The 17,875-nt window shown below is 39.1% G+C and overlaps 1 protein-coding gene across 9 annotated transcripts in view; it reads left to right on the top strand.

Annotated features, from left to right (window-relative positions):
* Nucleotides 1–17,846, top strand: part of LOC133840264 (mitogen-activated protein kinase kinase kinase kinase 5) — a 60,832-nt gene extending 42,986 nt beyond the window's left edge. For 4 of the 9 annotated variants that reach the window (XM_062272008.1, XM_062272006.1, XM_062272005.1 and 1 more), the window contains exons 4-15: nt 4,289–4,387; nt 4,474–4,772; nt 6,949–7,036; nt 7,163–7,226; nt 7,622–7,681; nt 9,200–9,238; nt 13,249–14,554; nt 15,247–15,373; nt 15,440–16,237; nt 16,300–16,521; nt 16,579–16,705; nt 16,762–17,846. In XM_062272008.1, coding sequence (XP_062127992.1) covers nt 4,289–4,387; nt 4,474–4,772; nt 6,949–7,036; nt 7,163–7,226; nt 7,622–7,681; nt 9,200–9,238; nt 13,249–14,554; nt 15,247–15,373; nt 15,440–16,237; nt 16,300–16,521; nt 16,579–16,705; nt 16,762–16,861 — 3,329 coding nt within the window. In that variant the 3' untranslated portion in view covers nt 16,862–17,846. The remainder of the gene's footprint in view (nt 1–4,288; nt 4,388–4,473; nt 4,773–6,948; nt 7,037–7,162; nt 7,227–7,621; nt 7,682–9,199; nt 9,239–13,248; nt 14,555–15,246; nt 15,374–15,439; nt 16,238–16,299; nt 16,522–16,578; nt 16,706–16,761) is intronic. The other 5 variants (XM_062272011.1, XM_062272009.1, XM_062272012.1 and 2 more) reach the window with 5 other exon arrangements.
* The last annotated feature ends 29 nt before the right edge of the window (nt 17,847–17,875 follow it).

Raw genomic sequence — 17,875 nt, 5'->3', positions numbered from 1 at the left:
TGTGCGTGAGAATGCCATTTGCATGAATTTTCATACCCTGTAGTCAGCAAATAACTCAAAAGGCTATAATAATGTCGTAGACGCAGCCTAATGGCAAGGATATAAGCCTATAAAGAGAATACTTATAGCCGAAGCTAGCAGCACAGAATGGACATTACAATGAGACTCGCCATGTACTTAGCCAAGAGCTCAGTCCGTCGCAATCCATTTACATATGGAAATTGAACACACTTGGCGCTAATGTAACTTATACTCTATGAAATGTTCATATGTGTTTGCAGAAATATACATTTTTGTTGAATTCACTATATTAGAAATTTCGCTAAATTATTGACTAGGCTCTTTGTATTCTATGATTAAATTTTATCGTTATGCTTCAGAATGGGTATTTATTATTTTTTTTACAATATTACTTAAACAATATCTTCTAACATTAATAAAAAAAAATGTTACACAAGATTTTTTTAAATAAAACTTACAAAGTTGCAGATATAGGGAATAAACTAGTTTTGTGCAAACATCGGTCAATTTACTGAATAATATTAATAATGTCTTTTTAATCAATCAACTAAGTTGTTCGATTCGCTCTTTCGATATTGTACCTAACGTTGTTTATGATCCTATTTCGGTCATCGTTCTCTCTCTGACGCTGCTCATTTGTTAAATTTAAATTGATTTTATATAGTTAAAGCATACTATTATTTTGATAGGAAATAAAGTACTATTCAGATTTGAAAATCTGTATTTTTAAATTTGTAAAGCATAAAAACATTATAAAAAGAACGACTTTCAAAAGTGAACTAAAAAAATCAATAGTGAACAACTGAGAAAACAAAACGATATTTTTGAACTTATTCAGTTCACTTTACGGAATTGGTAATTTTTTGTTCGTACCTTTGTGAATGACTAGTTTTACCTAATTATATTTTTTATAAATAACACAAGTCCCAATGAACACATCATCGCCTTAGTACAAAGTTGAGTAAATGTATTACTAAAAGTACTTATGAGTAATACCTAATTTAGTCATCCATTTTAAAATGTTCAATATCTGAAGATGTTTGTAGTAAACTGAGAGCTGAGTGTAGAAATATTTGTTGCTAAAAACAATCTTCTTGTACCAAAACTTTCAATATAATCTCTACTAATGTATTGTCCAAATTGACAATCTATATGCAAAATTGTTTGTACTATTATGTTAGAGATTCATTAAGCGTTGGGGCAAGTGAACTAGCTATCTATAGCCTATAGCATTATCAATAACACTATCGCACTCCTCATAAATCCTAAATAAAACGATAACAAAACTGAGATAATTTGTCTCGCCTGCCTGTGCAAACTATAGAATACAGGCTTGAGTTCAACCCATCAGAATTAGTTCCCTTAACGCACACGCCTGGCGCATGCATCAGCCTTTTTGAAGGTGACAGAAGGAGGCAAATGGCTTTTATATAAACGTTTTAAATCTTGGCCATAAATCAGGCCAGATCCCGTGGCTAACAATTAATTTAAGCCTCGCAATGGGCAGTGAGAGTTCAGTTAATGAAAACTTTTGAGCTTTGTTCGCTTAATCAGCAGCTGTGGACTGAACTGGGTGTTAATTAAATTATGACGTCACGCCACGCCTCCTTTTACTCCTCCTCGTCTATCCTGTGGCAAGCCTCCCATTTGTCTTAAGCGCATTAAAGTGGTTCGTTAAGTCGTGGTGGGCAATAAAGTGCGGCGACATTTGAGCTGTGATTGACATATAAAAAACGGATGAAAATTATTTTGTTTTTACGAGTACCAACTGAGGCTGAAGTAATACCAAGAGGTTTTGAAGTTAGGCCAAAGGAATCCCAACAGGTTGGGACTTAGTTTCAATTCTTGGCATCAATTGCGACTTTTCATTGCTTTGTGCATTTTGTTGCTAATTGTGTGCAAGATTTGATTTATTCTTCCCATAAAAGGGGCCAACGTTAGCCATTAATAATGTGCTTGGGCTTGAGTGCAAAGTTCATTGCGCTCGATTGCCTTTTGTTGGGCTCTCGCAACTTGTTCTTACTTGGCAGCACTTTGTTGCGCTTTATGACATTTTTTCGAGCTCGGCGTTTTCTTTTTGCCAACAATTAGTGAGTGAGCTCTGCTTGGCGCTCCTCTCACATGTCAATTGTGTGTGCCCAGCGATGACTCTGCAAACGCCAAACAACGACGTTGTCGACCTTCTTTCCTTACCCTAAGGACATAGGGTTGAATTGTGAACCTCACGACCTTTGGCAGCCACTGTAAGGTGTGTGTGTGTGTGTGTGTCTATGTGGATGTGTATGTGGTTTGTATAGTGGTGTTTATGTCTGCAGTTGTCAAACAATGTGACGTCGCTTACTGTTATCATCTCGAGTGCTTCTCCATTGCGACATTGTTGTTGTCGCAGATGCTGCTGCTGCTACTGCTGTGACAAATGTGGTGATAAGCACACAAATGTTGTCTGTCTGCCTGTCCTTCAGTCTTCCAGTCTGGCAGTCTGCCTTGTCTATCGCTGTGTCTGCATATGAAACCACAAACAAGACAAATAAAGCACGCCCACACACGCACACACACTCAGTCACAGGCATTGTCAATACGATAGCAGAGCTATTGTAACATAGAGCTGCTGACAGCTGCTTGCTTTCGTTTCATTATTTAATAAAAAAAAAGCCAAAAGGATGCTTACGTTTCTGTTTAGTATCATTAAAAAGTCGACGACAACAAAACGACGTCATCATTGTCATTGCTGCCACCTTGCAACAAGCAGCCACATCATGACTTCGCTCACAATGACAATAAATGCGGGTATCTATTCTTGTAAGCAGTAAAGATCCCAAATGCCCATTGACATCGGGTTAATGGCAGCCTATCAAGCATTCTGTCTACTAGCCAAAAATTTGCATGTTTTATTTCGGGAACTTTTTGCGAAGTAGTCAATTTTTGAAATTCATGTTCAAAGATATTCAATTGAGCACTTTAAATGTTTGTACAGAGACAAAAGTATGAAAATGGCAAATTGAACGCAAACAGATTAAATTGTTATTATCTGTTTAAAGCAAATATTGGTTAAATACAAAGAGAAATTGACATAATTGATATTGTTTTCATGTATTTTTAATCAGTTAAATATTGCAACTTAATTTGGCACTTTTGCAGTGATAAATGAAAATTATCCATGGCGATTGAAATCAACTTTGATTGATTAAAAATATTATTAAAACTTAAACATTTTCAAACGAATGCATTTCATTGATTAATAATGTTATTGCAATTAAAGAAGCTTTGTAACTGATTTATATAATCTATAATGTCGATATTTATTGCATAAGATATCAGCAACTAAATTTCTCGAGCTAAAATTTGTGGTTTTGATTGCAGACAACTTTAACTGAATACAATTTATTATTGAATTTGACACATTTTTAAAGAAATGAGTTTCATTGATTGATTTCCTTTTATAACTGATTTTTTACAATCAATAATTTCGATATTTACTTTGAATTGAATTAAAGTTATGTTACAAGACATTAATAACAACATTTGCCAAGCTTTTTCGTAATTATTTCCAATTTCCGAATTTTGGATAAATGGCAGATTTAACAACCTTTGTATGATTAATATTTGTGTCAGATAATTAAATCTGTAGCTAATTTTCCCTAGCTCTGATTGTGGTTAGGGTATTCGTGAGTCTCATTCAGGAAAAAAAGCGCACTTCGTTGACACAACGCAATTAATAAAATGACACTTGAGTCGGGCTGCTGCCAGTTTATGTTCGCGCGCGTCTCTCACTTATTAATTAAATTGTGTGCCAACTGCGACAGCTATCAACGAGTAAATGTTCAACGTTGAATGCTGAACGCTCTGCATGGCATATTGGATGCGGAGAAATATCCATGAAGTTGAGAATTGTTGTATGGCATTTAATTGAATTTTTCGGCCTAATTCAATTTTAAATACAGTTGGAATCGCGCCGTGTATGACATATGTCGACAGAAATGCCGGAACGCAGGCCACGTGGCGTATGCGTAATATACAGTGTCAGCGCATAAATCGGTTTGGTGCAGTCGATTGCATAATTTAGCAAAATTGTTTATAGCATAATTAGCGCAGAGGTTAAATTAATTAAAAATAAAGCAGCATACATATATAAATAAATAAATGAATGGAATGAAACAATTGAGGAGAGCAGCTAACAAAAGGATAATTAGCATTGCATACATTCAGGCGTCACTCAACCGTTAACAATGATATCACTCAACAATCGCAATTTATATTCACTCTGCAGGCACTCCCTACTGGATGGCTCCCGAGGTGGCTGCTGTGGAACGCAAGGGTGGCTACAATCAACTTTGTGATATTTGGGCCTGCGGCATAACAGCAATTGGTAAGAGAGAGAGAGCGAGAGCGAATCTCAATCGATACGCTTAATCGGGCAATCATTATGATATGAAATGATTTTGTAATTCACAGAACTGGCTGAACTGCAGCCGCCGATGTTCGATTTGCATCCAATGCGCGCCCTATTCCTCATGTCGAAGAGCGGCTTCAAGCCGCCCACACTGAGCAACAAGGAGAAATGGAGCCCGACGTTTCACAATTTCATCAAGACGGCACTCACAAAGAATCCAAAGAAGCGGCCCACAGCCGAGCGGCTGCTGCAACATCCGTTTGTCCAGTGCGAGATGCGAGAGCGGGTCGCCAAGGAGCTGCTCCTCAAGTACCAGAGTCCCAATCAGCCATTCTATTATTGTCTCGATGGCGACGAGGAGGTGAGAGTACAAAATGGCATCGCCATCGTCGTGCCTCTGAAGGCCAGCGAGACGTTAGCAAACTGTGGCAAGGCCAACAACGATTCTGCTGCAAAGCCACTTGCCACCTTTTATGTAATTTATTTGCGCTTTTAGTGTTGCCTCGTTGCCTCTCCTAGGAGCCAGAGCCAGAACAAGGACCAAGACCAGTTACAGTTCCTTACTCCGCTACACGTATTTTCTTAGTGCGAGAGAGTTTTCTTCGTGTTGCGCAAAAATTGAAGATTTAGTGCGCCATTAGACACCTTGGGAGTCTAATTTAATGGCGGCTACACATAGTTAATGCCTGCCCTGCGTTAATGATATGCCAGCCTGCAACTTGCCAGCCAGCTAAGTTTATAGACTGAGAAAGAGATCTTTTCATAAATTAAAACGAAGGCTGAAGAACTTTGATTTGATTGTACATTTCTGCTTCTATTATATCCCTATTTTATAAATTGACAAATTATGTCTTAAATTTGTAACTCTATACAAGGTTAAATAGGGCTCCATAGGTAGCAAATAAATTAAATTATGAATAAGAGGAAAGTGAAATTGAATGTCATGTACTATTTATTTTATATATATTTGGTAAATAGGCAAAGTAATTCTATAAATGATATAGTTTGGTGCTAGAATAATTAATATATTTCTGGTTTTTTTTCATTTACTCTTACTTTACGTAGCTTTGTCAAAAATAGCAAATAATTGAAATTATTCAAGCCTAAAAGGTTTATTTAAATTTCAAATGCCATTTAGAAATTCTCTCTTGAATAACTTTGATTGACAACTATACAATTTATACCTTAAAATTCTTCTGAAAGTCTCCTTTCATATATTCTTATATCACGCAATAATATTATTATAATGAGGGAGTCTTGATTAAATTTTATTTACTATTTAAAACATATTTTCTTATATTTGATAAATAGACAAATTAGGATTTAAATTCTTTAATTAAAAGCAAAGGCTAAAGGAAATATTCAAGATCTTTCATTGATAAAAGATTACAGATTAGACAGCTTACAGATTAAACGTTTTAACTTTATGCTAGATTAATAAAAGTTTGATTCTCTATTATTTCACACAATTTTATTAAAAAGTGGGAAACTAAATTATAAAACGATAAAAAGTTGAATTAAATTCATCAGAATAGACAATTTAGGTCTATTAAGAATTTTATATGTTTCAGGACCTCTTTCCTTTTCTCTTATTTCACGCAATTTTAACAAAAGTGGCAAATTAAATTTCGTGTACTATTAAATATCTTTTTTTTACTCATAATAAAAGAAATTTATATGAAAACTAGCAACTAATATATTAGACGAAGAAGAAGTGCCAAATTTAATTAAATTATATATACTATTTAAAAGTTATTTCGTTTGCTCTTGCTCAAAGAAATTTATATGAAAACTAGCAAATACTTTAGCCTAAATGGTGCAAAGTTTAGCGATATATTATAAACAACTTAAAAATTTCGTATAGTGTAGAAATGAAATTTGATATCTTTCATTGTGATTCGTCATTTTAAAAGTCCAGGAAGACCTCAAATATTTATGTTAGGCTCTCAAATAAAAATGTAAAACAATTGCGGGTTGTGAATATACTCATCACAGGAGGCTTTTGGCCTGGAGAGGAGTAACTAATGCCAGAGTCTAGACATGAAAATCCCGTATCCTCAAATTCGTATTTAATGGCAGAGACACACATATAGTACACTTTTTGAGCCTGTTTGTGAGGCTTGAGTTGTTGTTGTTGTGTGTGCCGCATGTCAACTCATAAATCTTCAATTTGTTTTGGATGTTTTGGGGCGAAACTTTTCACTGGCTGTCACAGGCCAAGTGGCCAAAAGGAGAAGGAGGCACCCGAAGAGTATTAGAGTCACACATTTATTCAAATTTTACTTAGCGACAAGTTTATGCAAGGCAACATGGCTCATGGTGGCTGGTTGCCGGTTGCTCGCTGCTGGTTGCTGAGACTGTGCTAGCAAAAGGCGAATATGATTTTGATTTATGAGATTTTATCAGAAACTTGAAAACTTTGTCACTGACTGACGATGGATCATAACGGCACTTTGCCTAACCTCCGTCTAAGTCCTACTAACTTTATCTGCTCTCTCTCTCTCTTACTCACACTCTCTCACTCTGCTTATTCACAGACGGTTGCTGGAGTACCACAGCGCATTGCCAGCAAGATGACGTCGCGTGCCAATGGGATTCCGGCCCAGAATCACACGCTCAAAACAGGCAAGCAGCTCACTTCAGTCACCTGTCCCAAAAGGAAATCACTATTAATTAAATGACACTCTCTCTCTGTCTATTCCTCTCTCTCTCTCTGTTGCTTTTCGTTATTGTTTTTCTCTATTTTCACAGGCATGACGACGAATTCGACGTGGTATGAGCGTTCTTCTAGTCCTGAAACGTTGCCTAGTGACATGTAAGTTAAACCCGCCTATAAACAATACATAAAATATGTGTACTATGTTTATAACAGTATAACAGTTATATATATAGTTATGCGAGTCGCGTTGCCTGATTCTTTGCTATAGCTTTTCTGTTCTGTTTGTTGCATTCGCATTCGTCGCTTTTCTAATTCAGCAGCAATTTGTTGGTGCTGCTTCATTTTGCCTTTCGTTTATAAATCAGTTAACACACATATTCACACATATACAAAGGACAAGCTCATCTGTAAATTTCAGCTCATTCCATTTGGCCTGTTGTCTCTCGCTCTCTCTTTCTCTATATTTCTTTCAGTCTGCTTCTCATCTTATTGTTGTTGTCTCTTGTTCTCACACTCTCTGTTTCCATCTCTCTCTCTCTGTTTACTTTTAGTCCTCCGCCGATTCAGCGACAAAGATGCAGCGGCACTTTGATAATGAACATGTCTTTAAGGTTAGAGCTAGACTTAAAGCATCAGCAGCAGTTGCAAAATTGTTGCTTCAGCCGCCAGTGGCTTTTGTCAATCGCGTTAATCACATTTAGCTTTAGCCTTGGCTGCCTTGGCCGCAACTTTCGCAACTTGCCTCATGCAGCTTGCCACATTTTGTCGCAGATACCTCAATGGTTGCATGCATGCCAGAGTTGTGCATGCCGCATGTTGTTGTACACAGACACACATACTCGCACACACACACACAAGTATATAAAAGTCAAAGTTTCTCGTGGCAGCAACGTGGATTACGCCGTAATAAATAATTAGCCCTCAGGTGAGGCTGATGGATGGCAGAACTGCAATTTGCAGCTAAGCTCATTTGCTCATTCGAGAGCGTGAGGCATAGAAGACGTACAATATGTATTAGCAAGCACTAACTACAGTCAGCATCTTCTCTCAAATTGAAGACAATTCACAGCACGCATACGACGCGTTGTACGACGCTTAACTCGACTGTCGCATAAGGCGTGCAATTTGTCATATTAAATGATTACATTGTCGCATCAAGTGTGTCTGCTTCTCCTGCTCCAGCACATTTGCTTATGCACATGAGTTTAAAAGCTTTTCACAATCCTTTTTTTGCTCCTCCTTCAAGGAGCTCTAGCTGAGATTGGTTATTTATTTTCTTTCAGCTGCTTATTCTTGTTGTCATGAAATTGACAGCATCATCGTTGCTGATGTGTTGCCATAGAACGCATGTTTGCCGCTCTGCCACGCCCCCTTTCAGTAGCTTAGCTCTGCCAAATGGCGCCCCAAAAGTTTTTCCAAGACGTCGCCTAGACGCTGCTTCATTTTTTTTTCGGGCTCAACCCAAGTAAACCAAACAGCAAACAACAAACAACATTAATTGGCCGAAAGCACTGAGAAAATATGAGCTCATATTTTTGTGTTCTTTTCGACTCTTTTTTTTGTACTTTTAATAAAACCATTCGGGGCTTGGCTTTCATTTATGTGCTGGAAAATGTGATATTAAAACAAATTATGGCCATTGAAAATTGGCTAATGCGTTTAATTGGCCGTAACCGCCCAAGAGAGTGTGGGAGGCAGCAATTTCTTTGTTCGCCTTTCGTTTTCCATCCTTTTCTATTTTCCCAATTTTCTATTTAACTTTTTTTGCACGGTTTGCCCGAAATCCCAAAGCTGTGTTTCTCTTTCTTGTTGTCGCCTTCTCTTTGCTTTGCGGCTTTTATCGAAAATTTTGCAGCAAATCAACAATTAATGCAGATTGTAAATCAATAAGTATATAATTAGTTCATTCAAAACAATTTTGATATGCTTTTTGGCCGTAGTTTTAGTTGTTCTTTTAAGTCTTCGATATACTTGTATTTTTCAACTACTATTTTTGGGGTCGATTTGAATGATTTTTGATTTTGTTACTGTTTCTTTGATTTTGTTTTTGAACTCGAATCTTAACAACGAATTATTTTCTTTATTTTCGTTTTCTTTTTTCGTATATTCTTTGTGTTTGATTTTTGTAGGAGCCTCTTACAATATATTGATGAGGAACTAAAGCTAAGGTAACTACTACACATGAAATAATTACTATTACAGCAAAGTAAAAAACGAATCACATAAATTAGATGTAGCTGGGCAAATGATACCCTAGAATCAACTTCCCCCACAAATACTACTAACAAACACATTTGCACATATCTCTGTAATGTTAAATAATGGTTAAAGTCCTTCCCAAACACCTCAACACTTCATTCCACACTGGGACTTTCATTTAGAGATAAGCCGACTACACTCCGCAGCGTCATCTGTGTGTTCATTAGTGTTATAAGCAAAATATTACCATTCAGCTCAGTTTGCTAGTCTTAACCATCTTCATTTGGCATTGTTCTTTTTTTTTTGGGGGAGTATTGTTAACTTTCATTCAACTCATATTAAGTTACGCTTTTTCTTTACAATTCTTCGCCTACTTTTATCCTTGTATCTCGCACTTTTTGTTACATTTTTTTTTGTATATTGTGTGTACACTCTTTTGTTTTGTCTATTGTGCATTGTCTGTTGTCTGTTGTCTGTTGTCTGTTCTGTGTGGTTGTGGCTCTATTTGTAAAACTTTTACTATACACTCGTGCGTATACTTAATTCGGCTTTGTCTAGCACGCATATTACACATTCGCACTGTGCGCACGCCTTATGTCTAAATTATGCACAACCAACACACGCACACTTAACGACAAATCTTGGAGCAAATTTTGCGATCGCTCGGAAACACGAAACTTTACGGCCAAAACTGGCTCAAAGGAATTGGAAGGAATACGCTCCATTTGTCGCATATTCCTGACCCACAAGCATCTTTCGACCCTTTTTCAATTTTTACTGTTTATTTATTTGATGATGTGAGTGTGTGCGTGTCTGTCTGTGAGTGTGTGTGTGTGTGTTTCTGTGAATGTGTGCGCAAATGGTTGTCCGCACATTGCTTTTATTGTTATTATTATTATTGGCGCGGCTAACTAGTGCCAATAATCCCAGGGTAAGCGTGTGTTTGCCTTGTTTATTTATTTGTTTGTTTGTTTGCTTGCTCGTTTTTATACGAGCTCTGACTCTGAGGATAGCATGTGTAATGACATGTTTAATGAATTTTAAGAGAGGTGTATGCTCCTCAAGCACAAATACAACGAATATACAAACGATTTTTCAAGAAATTGCAAACTTTGCGTAAGCACATATAGAAATACCCTCTTAAGATCACTTTGTTGGCTAATATGTTTAGTGAATACACAATATTAGATATTCCAAGTTATCTAAGAATTTTCAATGATATTTTCTTTTCCAAAGTATACATCTTTTGAGAAGCATTCGCAATGAAACTTAAAACGCTGAATTTACTATGAAAATATTCAGTGTTGGCACTTTTCAAAGTCAGACCAAACAAGTAAGAAAGCTACTTCCGAGTGTGCCCGACTATGAGATACCAGCTACCCATTTTTTAATGACAGCAAAACAACAAAAATACTCTAAATATACGAATGGATATAATTGGTATATTTGTTTTGTACTTTATGCAAAATATACCAGATTGTCAGCCAAAGCAACTAAGACCCGTATTATGATGGTGTTTTTGTTCATACAAAAGTATTTCCTACTATTTATTTTTCCCCGATCACAATCAATCAAAAAAATTGTATGAACCATAATTCCAGACTCTAGTTTCAATAATACGCTTATTTCTCCATTTTTATCTAACAAGTGCTGTCGACATAATTATATCTCTATCTCGTATAGTGTCTGAGACCTAGGTGCCCTCGGCAATTGACCCTGATCAAGAATATATATACTTTATAAGAGGTGCCTCTGCCTGTTACAAACATTATCCCTTTTAAAAATAACCAACAAATATTTAAGACAGATAAGTAGCAATGCATTATTACTAAAAATAATGTATGCAACTCAGATGACCACATCAATAAAAGAAACAACATCCTGAAGCACTCTTTTTCGAATTAAAATATCATCAATAATTCGAAAAGTATATCATATTTTTCTGTATTTAAAGTCAATTGTGATATGGATAAAAAAAAGCCAAAATTTACAATTATTCAATAATTGAAGCTTTCAAGAATATTTTGCATAGCTACTTTCAAATAATAATCTATTATATAAGCTAAAAGTCAATTTGACTCACATTAGTAATTTCATAAAGAACTCAAAATGTATACAATTTATGTGAATTCTTATAATGTTTTTAGTTCTGCATAGAGATGGACGCCCTTTGGGCATTTATTTTATAGAAAGCAATGCACTTTGTTTTTCCTCCTGCAAGTTTGCTTTTGTTTCAGCTATTTTCATTCGCCTGTAGGAAATATTTTATTAAATAGAATGCAAAGCTTGTTAAAATATGCGCACAAGCGTAACTTTTGCTATTAGCTCAAATTGAAAGAAATTTCAAGTATATAAAAAGTATTACTTCCTCCCACTCCAGTTCTATTCCTTCTGCGCTTTCTATTGCCTCTCTTTGTTCCGTTGTCTATTACTCTGTCAGTTGCTTAAAGTCTGCTGCAGTCTTACACTTGTCCTAATTGAAGAGTTGAGAAGTTGAAGCACATTGCGTGCCCCAGGAAGAGCAATTGCAATTATGTTGGGCGAACTGACTGCAAGGCAATGCAAGAAACTAATTTACAAATGACAACTTTATACCCTGCTCCCCCTTTTGCTCCTTTTCCCCCTCTTTGAATCGTTTCTTCTTCAACGCCCACCCTCGCAGAAGGCAACAACAACACCTGCTGCTGCTGGCATTTCACAGTAAATTTATTTCGTTTTTCTTTTATTTTGCACCACTTTTGATATCCTGCAATCAGCAAGACAGCAAGAAATGGTTAGTTTAGTAGATTGAGATTTTAAAATCTTTAAGATATTGAACAAATATATAGCAAAAGTGATTAACAATTACACTTAACTTATATTATATACTATATTTGCCCCTTAGAATATTTTACGACAATAAAAGTTCAGTTAGCTTTAAGATTCCTATAATAGAGATTTTAAAAATAAATATAAAGAAATTATAAACAATTTATAAAAACATGAAGCAACATTAAAATTGTATTTCAGGCAGGGTTCGTCGTAAGTCGAGCACACTCTATTTTGTTTGAAACGACTGTGATTTGTTGCTTCTTTTGCTGCACTTTATGTTTGTCTTATTTTGCTTGCATTTTATTTGGAAAATCTTTTGCGTTGCGTTTATTAAGAAATATTTTTCCAGCATGTTGCTCTTTTGCTCCCTCTTTGAGTGTTCTCTGTTTTCCCTATGTGCGTGGCAATTTTCTATTTGGAGCATGCCGTCTTTGTGTGTATGTATGTGTGAGTGTGTGCTACATGTGTATGTATGTATGTGTGATTCGTGTTTGTGTTGAGTGTATTTGATTCACATTTGTTTTGCATCTCATGCATAATTTATTCCACTCACATTAGATCATTTATTTGTATTGCGTCTGCTCGCAAAATAACAACAACAACCAACCACAAATAGCAAACAATAATAAATAAACAACCGCAAAAAGCACAATTGGTCTACGCCACCTAAGGGGTGTGGGGCATGGTCAAACATACAGAAATTCAATTAAGAACTTTAAACATCTTAATCCTGTCCAAATTCGTTCTCATCGCACGCTGAGAGCAACCTCAAGATCAAGGGTAGACTTGTTAGACTCATTCACACATATGCATTAACCTGTCTGAGGGGATGGAAGGGAGGCATGCAGCTGAACCCAAGTTAACCTCTTGATACACTTACCAAACCCTCTACTAAACACCTTTGCCCCAAAACACTTTCTTCCGCTGTTGGGAGAAGACAACAATACCAATACCAACACACACACACAAACTCACACACATACACGCCTCACACACAGTGTATGTTTGTTGTGCGTGTTGCAACGATGAAGCTCAAACACCTTGGCTTTCTCTCTTTCTCTTCTCTTCTCTTATCTATATTCCATAACAACGCGTCTCTCTCTCTCTCTCTCTCTGTCTCGCTCTCTTTGTCTCCGTCTGTCTCTTTCGATCGCTGGGGCGCTCTTAGAGCCACATTACCATTGAACGAGACCAAAGAATCGGCTGCACTTGGTGGTGGCGAGTGCAGCTGTGCCCACAATGGCGTCGCTGGAGGCGCAAGCGGCGGAGGCGGAGCAGGAGCAGGCGGAGGAGGAGTAGGTGGAAGTGGTGCATCCACGAATGGGGGCATAGCAGGAGTCGCCGGCAGCGCAGGCGGAGGCGGAGGTGGAGGCGGATTCAGTAGCAACAGTCGCGCCATCGTTGGCGCTGGCGACATCGGTGGAGGGCATCATCATCACCACCACCATCATCATCATCATCATCAGCAATACTCGAGCACAGCCGCGGGCATAGGCATAGGCATTGGCATTGGCATTGGCACTCAGCACCACCAAAATCAAAACCACAACCACCACCACCACAACCACCTTAACCACCAATCCAGCAGTGCACTGACTTCGTCCAGCACCAGCGGCGCCTTGGCCACATCAGCCAACTCCAACTCGAACTCCAATTCGAATTCGAACTCGAACATGAACTCCAATTCGATATCCATGAATCCATTGAGCATGTCCGCTTCGTTGGCCTCCATGCCCGGTCTGAGCGCCTATCTGGGTCTATCGAATTTGCGCACAACCAGCATTGGCGATGGCGACGACGATATCAATCTGGACGTCGACATTGTCATGAATAATGCTAGCAATGGTGGTTCAAGTTCGGGCGCCGGGTGCTCCGCCTCCGCTGCGCATTATCTCCGCCACAGCAGCAACTATCGCTCGGCGGCGGCAGCGTCCGCAGCGCAGTCAGTTGCCAATTCTGGTGATGCTCATGGCCTTGGGTTGCTTTCATCGCTCGCATCCAGCACCCCATCATCAAGTTCAACAACAGCAGCATCAGCATCGGCGGCAGCAGCAGCCACGTCATCAGCATCGTTTTATAATCGCCTCCTACTCCTCGATAATTCCAGCGGCGATGCAGTTGGCGGCAGCAGCGGAGGAAGCGGCGGAGGCGCAGTCGGTGGCAACAGCAGCAATGGCTTGGACAAGCATGACTCCATTGTTACACCCACAGCTGCCCCACAGTCAGCCGGCGATGGCTTCTTGCATTCCAACTGCGCCTCGACCAGCACAGCAGCAGCAGCGGCGGCGGCAGCGTCGGCGTCATCAGCACCTTCTTCAAGTGGAGGCAACTCGTCGCATCTCTACCAGAATCTGCTGCGGAACAGCGCTGCGAGCAGCACAGAGGCAGCCCAAGTGGAAGCGGCAACAGGAACTGGAACGGGAACGTCCGGCAATGAGAACAGCAACTGTGATTACCGAAGCGAGAGCAACCAGGTGAGCATAATATTAACTCCCGCTTAACGGGCAAGATATACAATATTTTGTAATAGAAAGAATGTAGTAATCTAAAAATTTTTTACAATTTCTATAAATGCAGAACATATGTAGGTATTATTCCTAAAATATACCTTATCAATATACCGAAATCTATATTAAATTTAAAAAAAATACTATAGATTTAAAAACATACCAGATTGCAGCAGCCGTTATTCCCATAGTAGTCTCTGAGATCTAGGTGCTCATACGGACAGATAGACAAGCAAGAAATCGGACTATATATCTTGGCTATATCGGCTATGCTGATCAAAAATATATTTACTATATCCTTTCAAATACATTTTGATACAATACAAGTTATAAATTCTTCTAGCCAATGGGTAAATGAGTATATAAATAATTGTTTGCTTGCCTTAGTATTCTCTCTTCCTCCCAAAGGAATTTCCTCATTATATTAATATTCCATCGATACATCGATATTCCACAAAATGATTTAGATCCTACAAGGGGTTCTTCTGCTTCTGGTATTGCTAGTTTGGCCGCACCTTCGTTTCCTACTTATTTCCTAAGACCCTCCTCCAATAATTTGGGTTCGGGATTCTCGAATATGTTTGGATATTATTATAGACCTACTGATTGCTACCTAACCTAAGAAGCACCACTAAAACGATTGTATTTTCATGTCACAGAATGGTGTGGAGGACTCGCCGCGTCGCCATAGCTCAATGGATCAGCTGATCGGACTGCTCAACGACATGGGCAAGTCGTCGCGCACACGCAGCCTCAGCGACGGCGGCACCCAGGACGACGACGAAGGTGAGTGGCTTAGATAGTAAAAGATAAGTTCGTAATAGTAATTCACACTCTTTATGCACTTTGCAGTGGAGAAGGAGGCACAGCCGGATCTGTTGAATAACACGCCGCCTGTGCCGCCCAAGCGTTCGCATCGTCGTCGCCACACACCACCCAGACCCATCTCGAATGGTCTGCCACCGACGCCCAAGGTGCACATGGGCGCCTGCTTCTCCAAGATCTTCAACGGTTGTCCGCTGCGTGTGCATTGTACCGCATCGTGGATCCATCCGGAGACGCGGGATCAGCATCTGCTGATTGGCGCCGAGGAGGGCATCTACAACCTCAATATGAACGAGCTGCACGATGCGGCCATTGATCAGATGTTCCCGCGTCGCACCACCTGGCTGTATGTGATCAAGGATGTGCTGATGAGTCTCTCCGGCAAATCCTGTCAGCTCTATCGCCACGATCTGGTGGCGTTGCACTCGAAGCAAACGGTGCGCTTCTCGTTGCACATGAACAAGATACCGGAGCGTCTGGTGCCGCGGAAATTTGCGCTCACCACCAAAGTGCCGGACACCAAGGGCTGCACGCAATGCTGCGTCACTCGCAATCCCTACAATGGCTACAAGTATCTGTGCGGTGCGACGCCCAGCGGCATCTTCCTGATGCAGTGGTACGATCCGCTCAACAAGTTCATGCTGCTGAAGCACTGCGATTGGCCAGCCAGCAGCATTCTGGGCGGTGGCTATGGCTGCGTCCAAAATGGCCATACGCCGGTCTTTGAGATGATCATCACGCCGGAACTGGAGTATCCCATTGTGTGCACAGGAGTGCGCAAGGCGCTCAACGGTTGCCTCAAGCTGGAGCTCATCAACATGAACAGTGGTAGTCAGTTGTGTCCATTGGTTGAGCACTTTGCTGACCCTTCTTTTTTTGCTTTGCAGGTGCCAGCTGGTTCCACTCGGAGGATCTGGAGTATGACGCCATGGCCACGATGGTGCCGCGTCGCGACCTGCTCAAGGTGGTGCGTGTCCACCAGGTGGATAAGGACGCCATTCTCGTCTGCTATGGCAACGTGATGCAGGTGGTCACCCTGCAAGGGAATCCCAAGCAGCACAAGAAGATGGTGGCCCAGCTTAACTTTGACTTTAATGTGGACAGTATTGGTAAGTGATGCGGATGTCCAAAGCTATGCTCTCTTGCTAATCGCAATCCTTTTGCAGTTTGTCTACCGGACAGTGTATTAGCATTCCACAAGCACGGCATGCAGGGCAAGTCGCTGCGCAACGGCGAGATTACGCAGGAGATCAAGGACATGAGTCGCACCTACAGGCTGCTGGGCAGTGATAAGTGAGTGCAATATCTAAATAACTGTATACATGCTGACTTTTCCTATATTTTTCCAGGGTTGTCGCCTTGGAGAGTCAACTGCTGCGCACGGGTTCGCTGGGCAGCGAGGAAGGACATGATCTGTATATTTTAGCCGGTCACGAGGCCAGTTACTAAGGGCGCTAAATGTAATATGCGACAGAAAGAGGGAGGGATTAAAATTTTAAAAAAATGCAACCGCGCGTCAACTACTAACTGTAATTTAATTACTCGTAGGCCCTAAGCTCTAAATTAAACTAAATTAAAACAAAACAAAACAAAACAGAAAGAAGAAAAACACCCAGGCATTAAGCAATTAGCTATTTCGAAAGCTACTTAGCGCATTTTATTCTAGTTGAAGAGGCAGCCACGAACTACAACTAAAGAACTATATGAATAAATAAATCAGCAAGATCAACAGATTATTAGTCCTCCCATTTATCCATTCTTTGCCAAAAAAAAAAAAAAAAAACAAAAGCAGAAAATACACCATATATACGAAAAAGAAAATTTAAATAAAATGAAACTCCCACTAGAAACACGAGAACATAATAATATGAATACAACCTTATATATAGTATGTATGCTGCACAGTCTACCCGATTCCGTTGTAATTGTTATTTTTACTATTATATTTTTGTATTACAAAGAAAGAAAATGCATTAAATTGTATGCCTAACTTTATTAAATTATGCATAAATTATTTACTTTTAGACATTTTGTGTAACACTCACAAAGCAATTAACTAAGTTTCCAACAGGATTAATTGAGAGAGAGAGAGAGAGAGATAGCAGTAAAATGAAGAAGAAAAATAATTAGAATGAGAAAGTCAAGAGCGACGAGGCGTACGCATTAAAAGTACCGTAATTAATTATAATTATGATTACTAGACACTAATACAAGTACACACGTATATATATATATATATAAATTTCATAGTTTTTAGCAATTGTAAATCGCAAATGTTTTTGTAGTGTCTAACGTGAAGCAGAACTGTATTGGATTGAATCGCAACAGCGACAGCAACTCGGAGATTCAATTGATGAGGATGTGAGAGAAGATTGCATGCATAACGGTTTGTTGGGAAACAAAATAGCGTAAGAATTTTCTAAAAAAAAACAAATATACAAAAACACTACAATATAAATAAAG

Source organism: Drosophila sulfurigaster, chromosome 3, assembly GCF_023558435.1.
Source record: "Drosophila sulfurigaster albostrigata strain 15112-1811.04 chromosome 3, ASM2355843v2, whole genome shotgun sequence".
NCBI classification, from domain to species: Eukaryota; Metazoa; Arthropoda; class Insecta; order Diptera; family Drosophilidae; genus Drosophila; species Drosophila sulfurigaster.
Note: the sequence above shows the minus strand (reverse complement) of the source record. Positions and strands in the feature narration are given on the sequence as shown.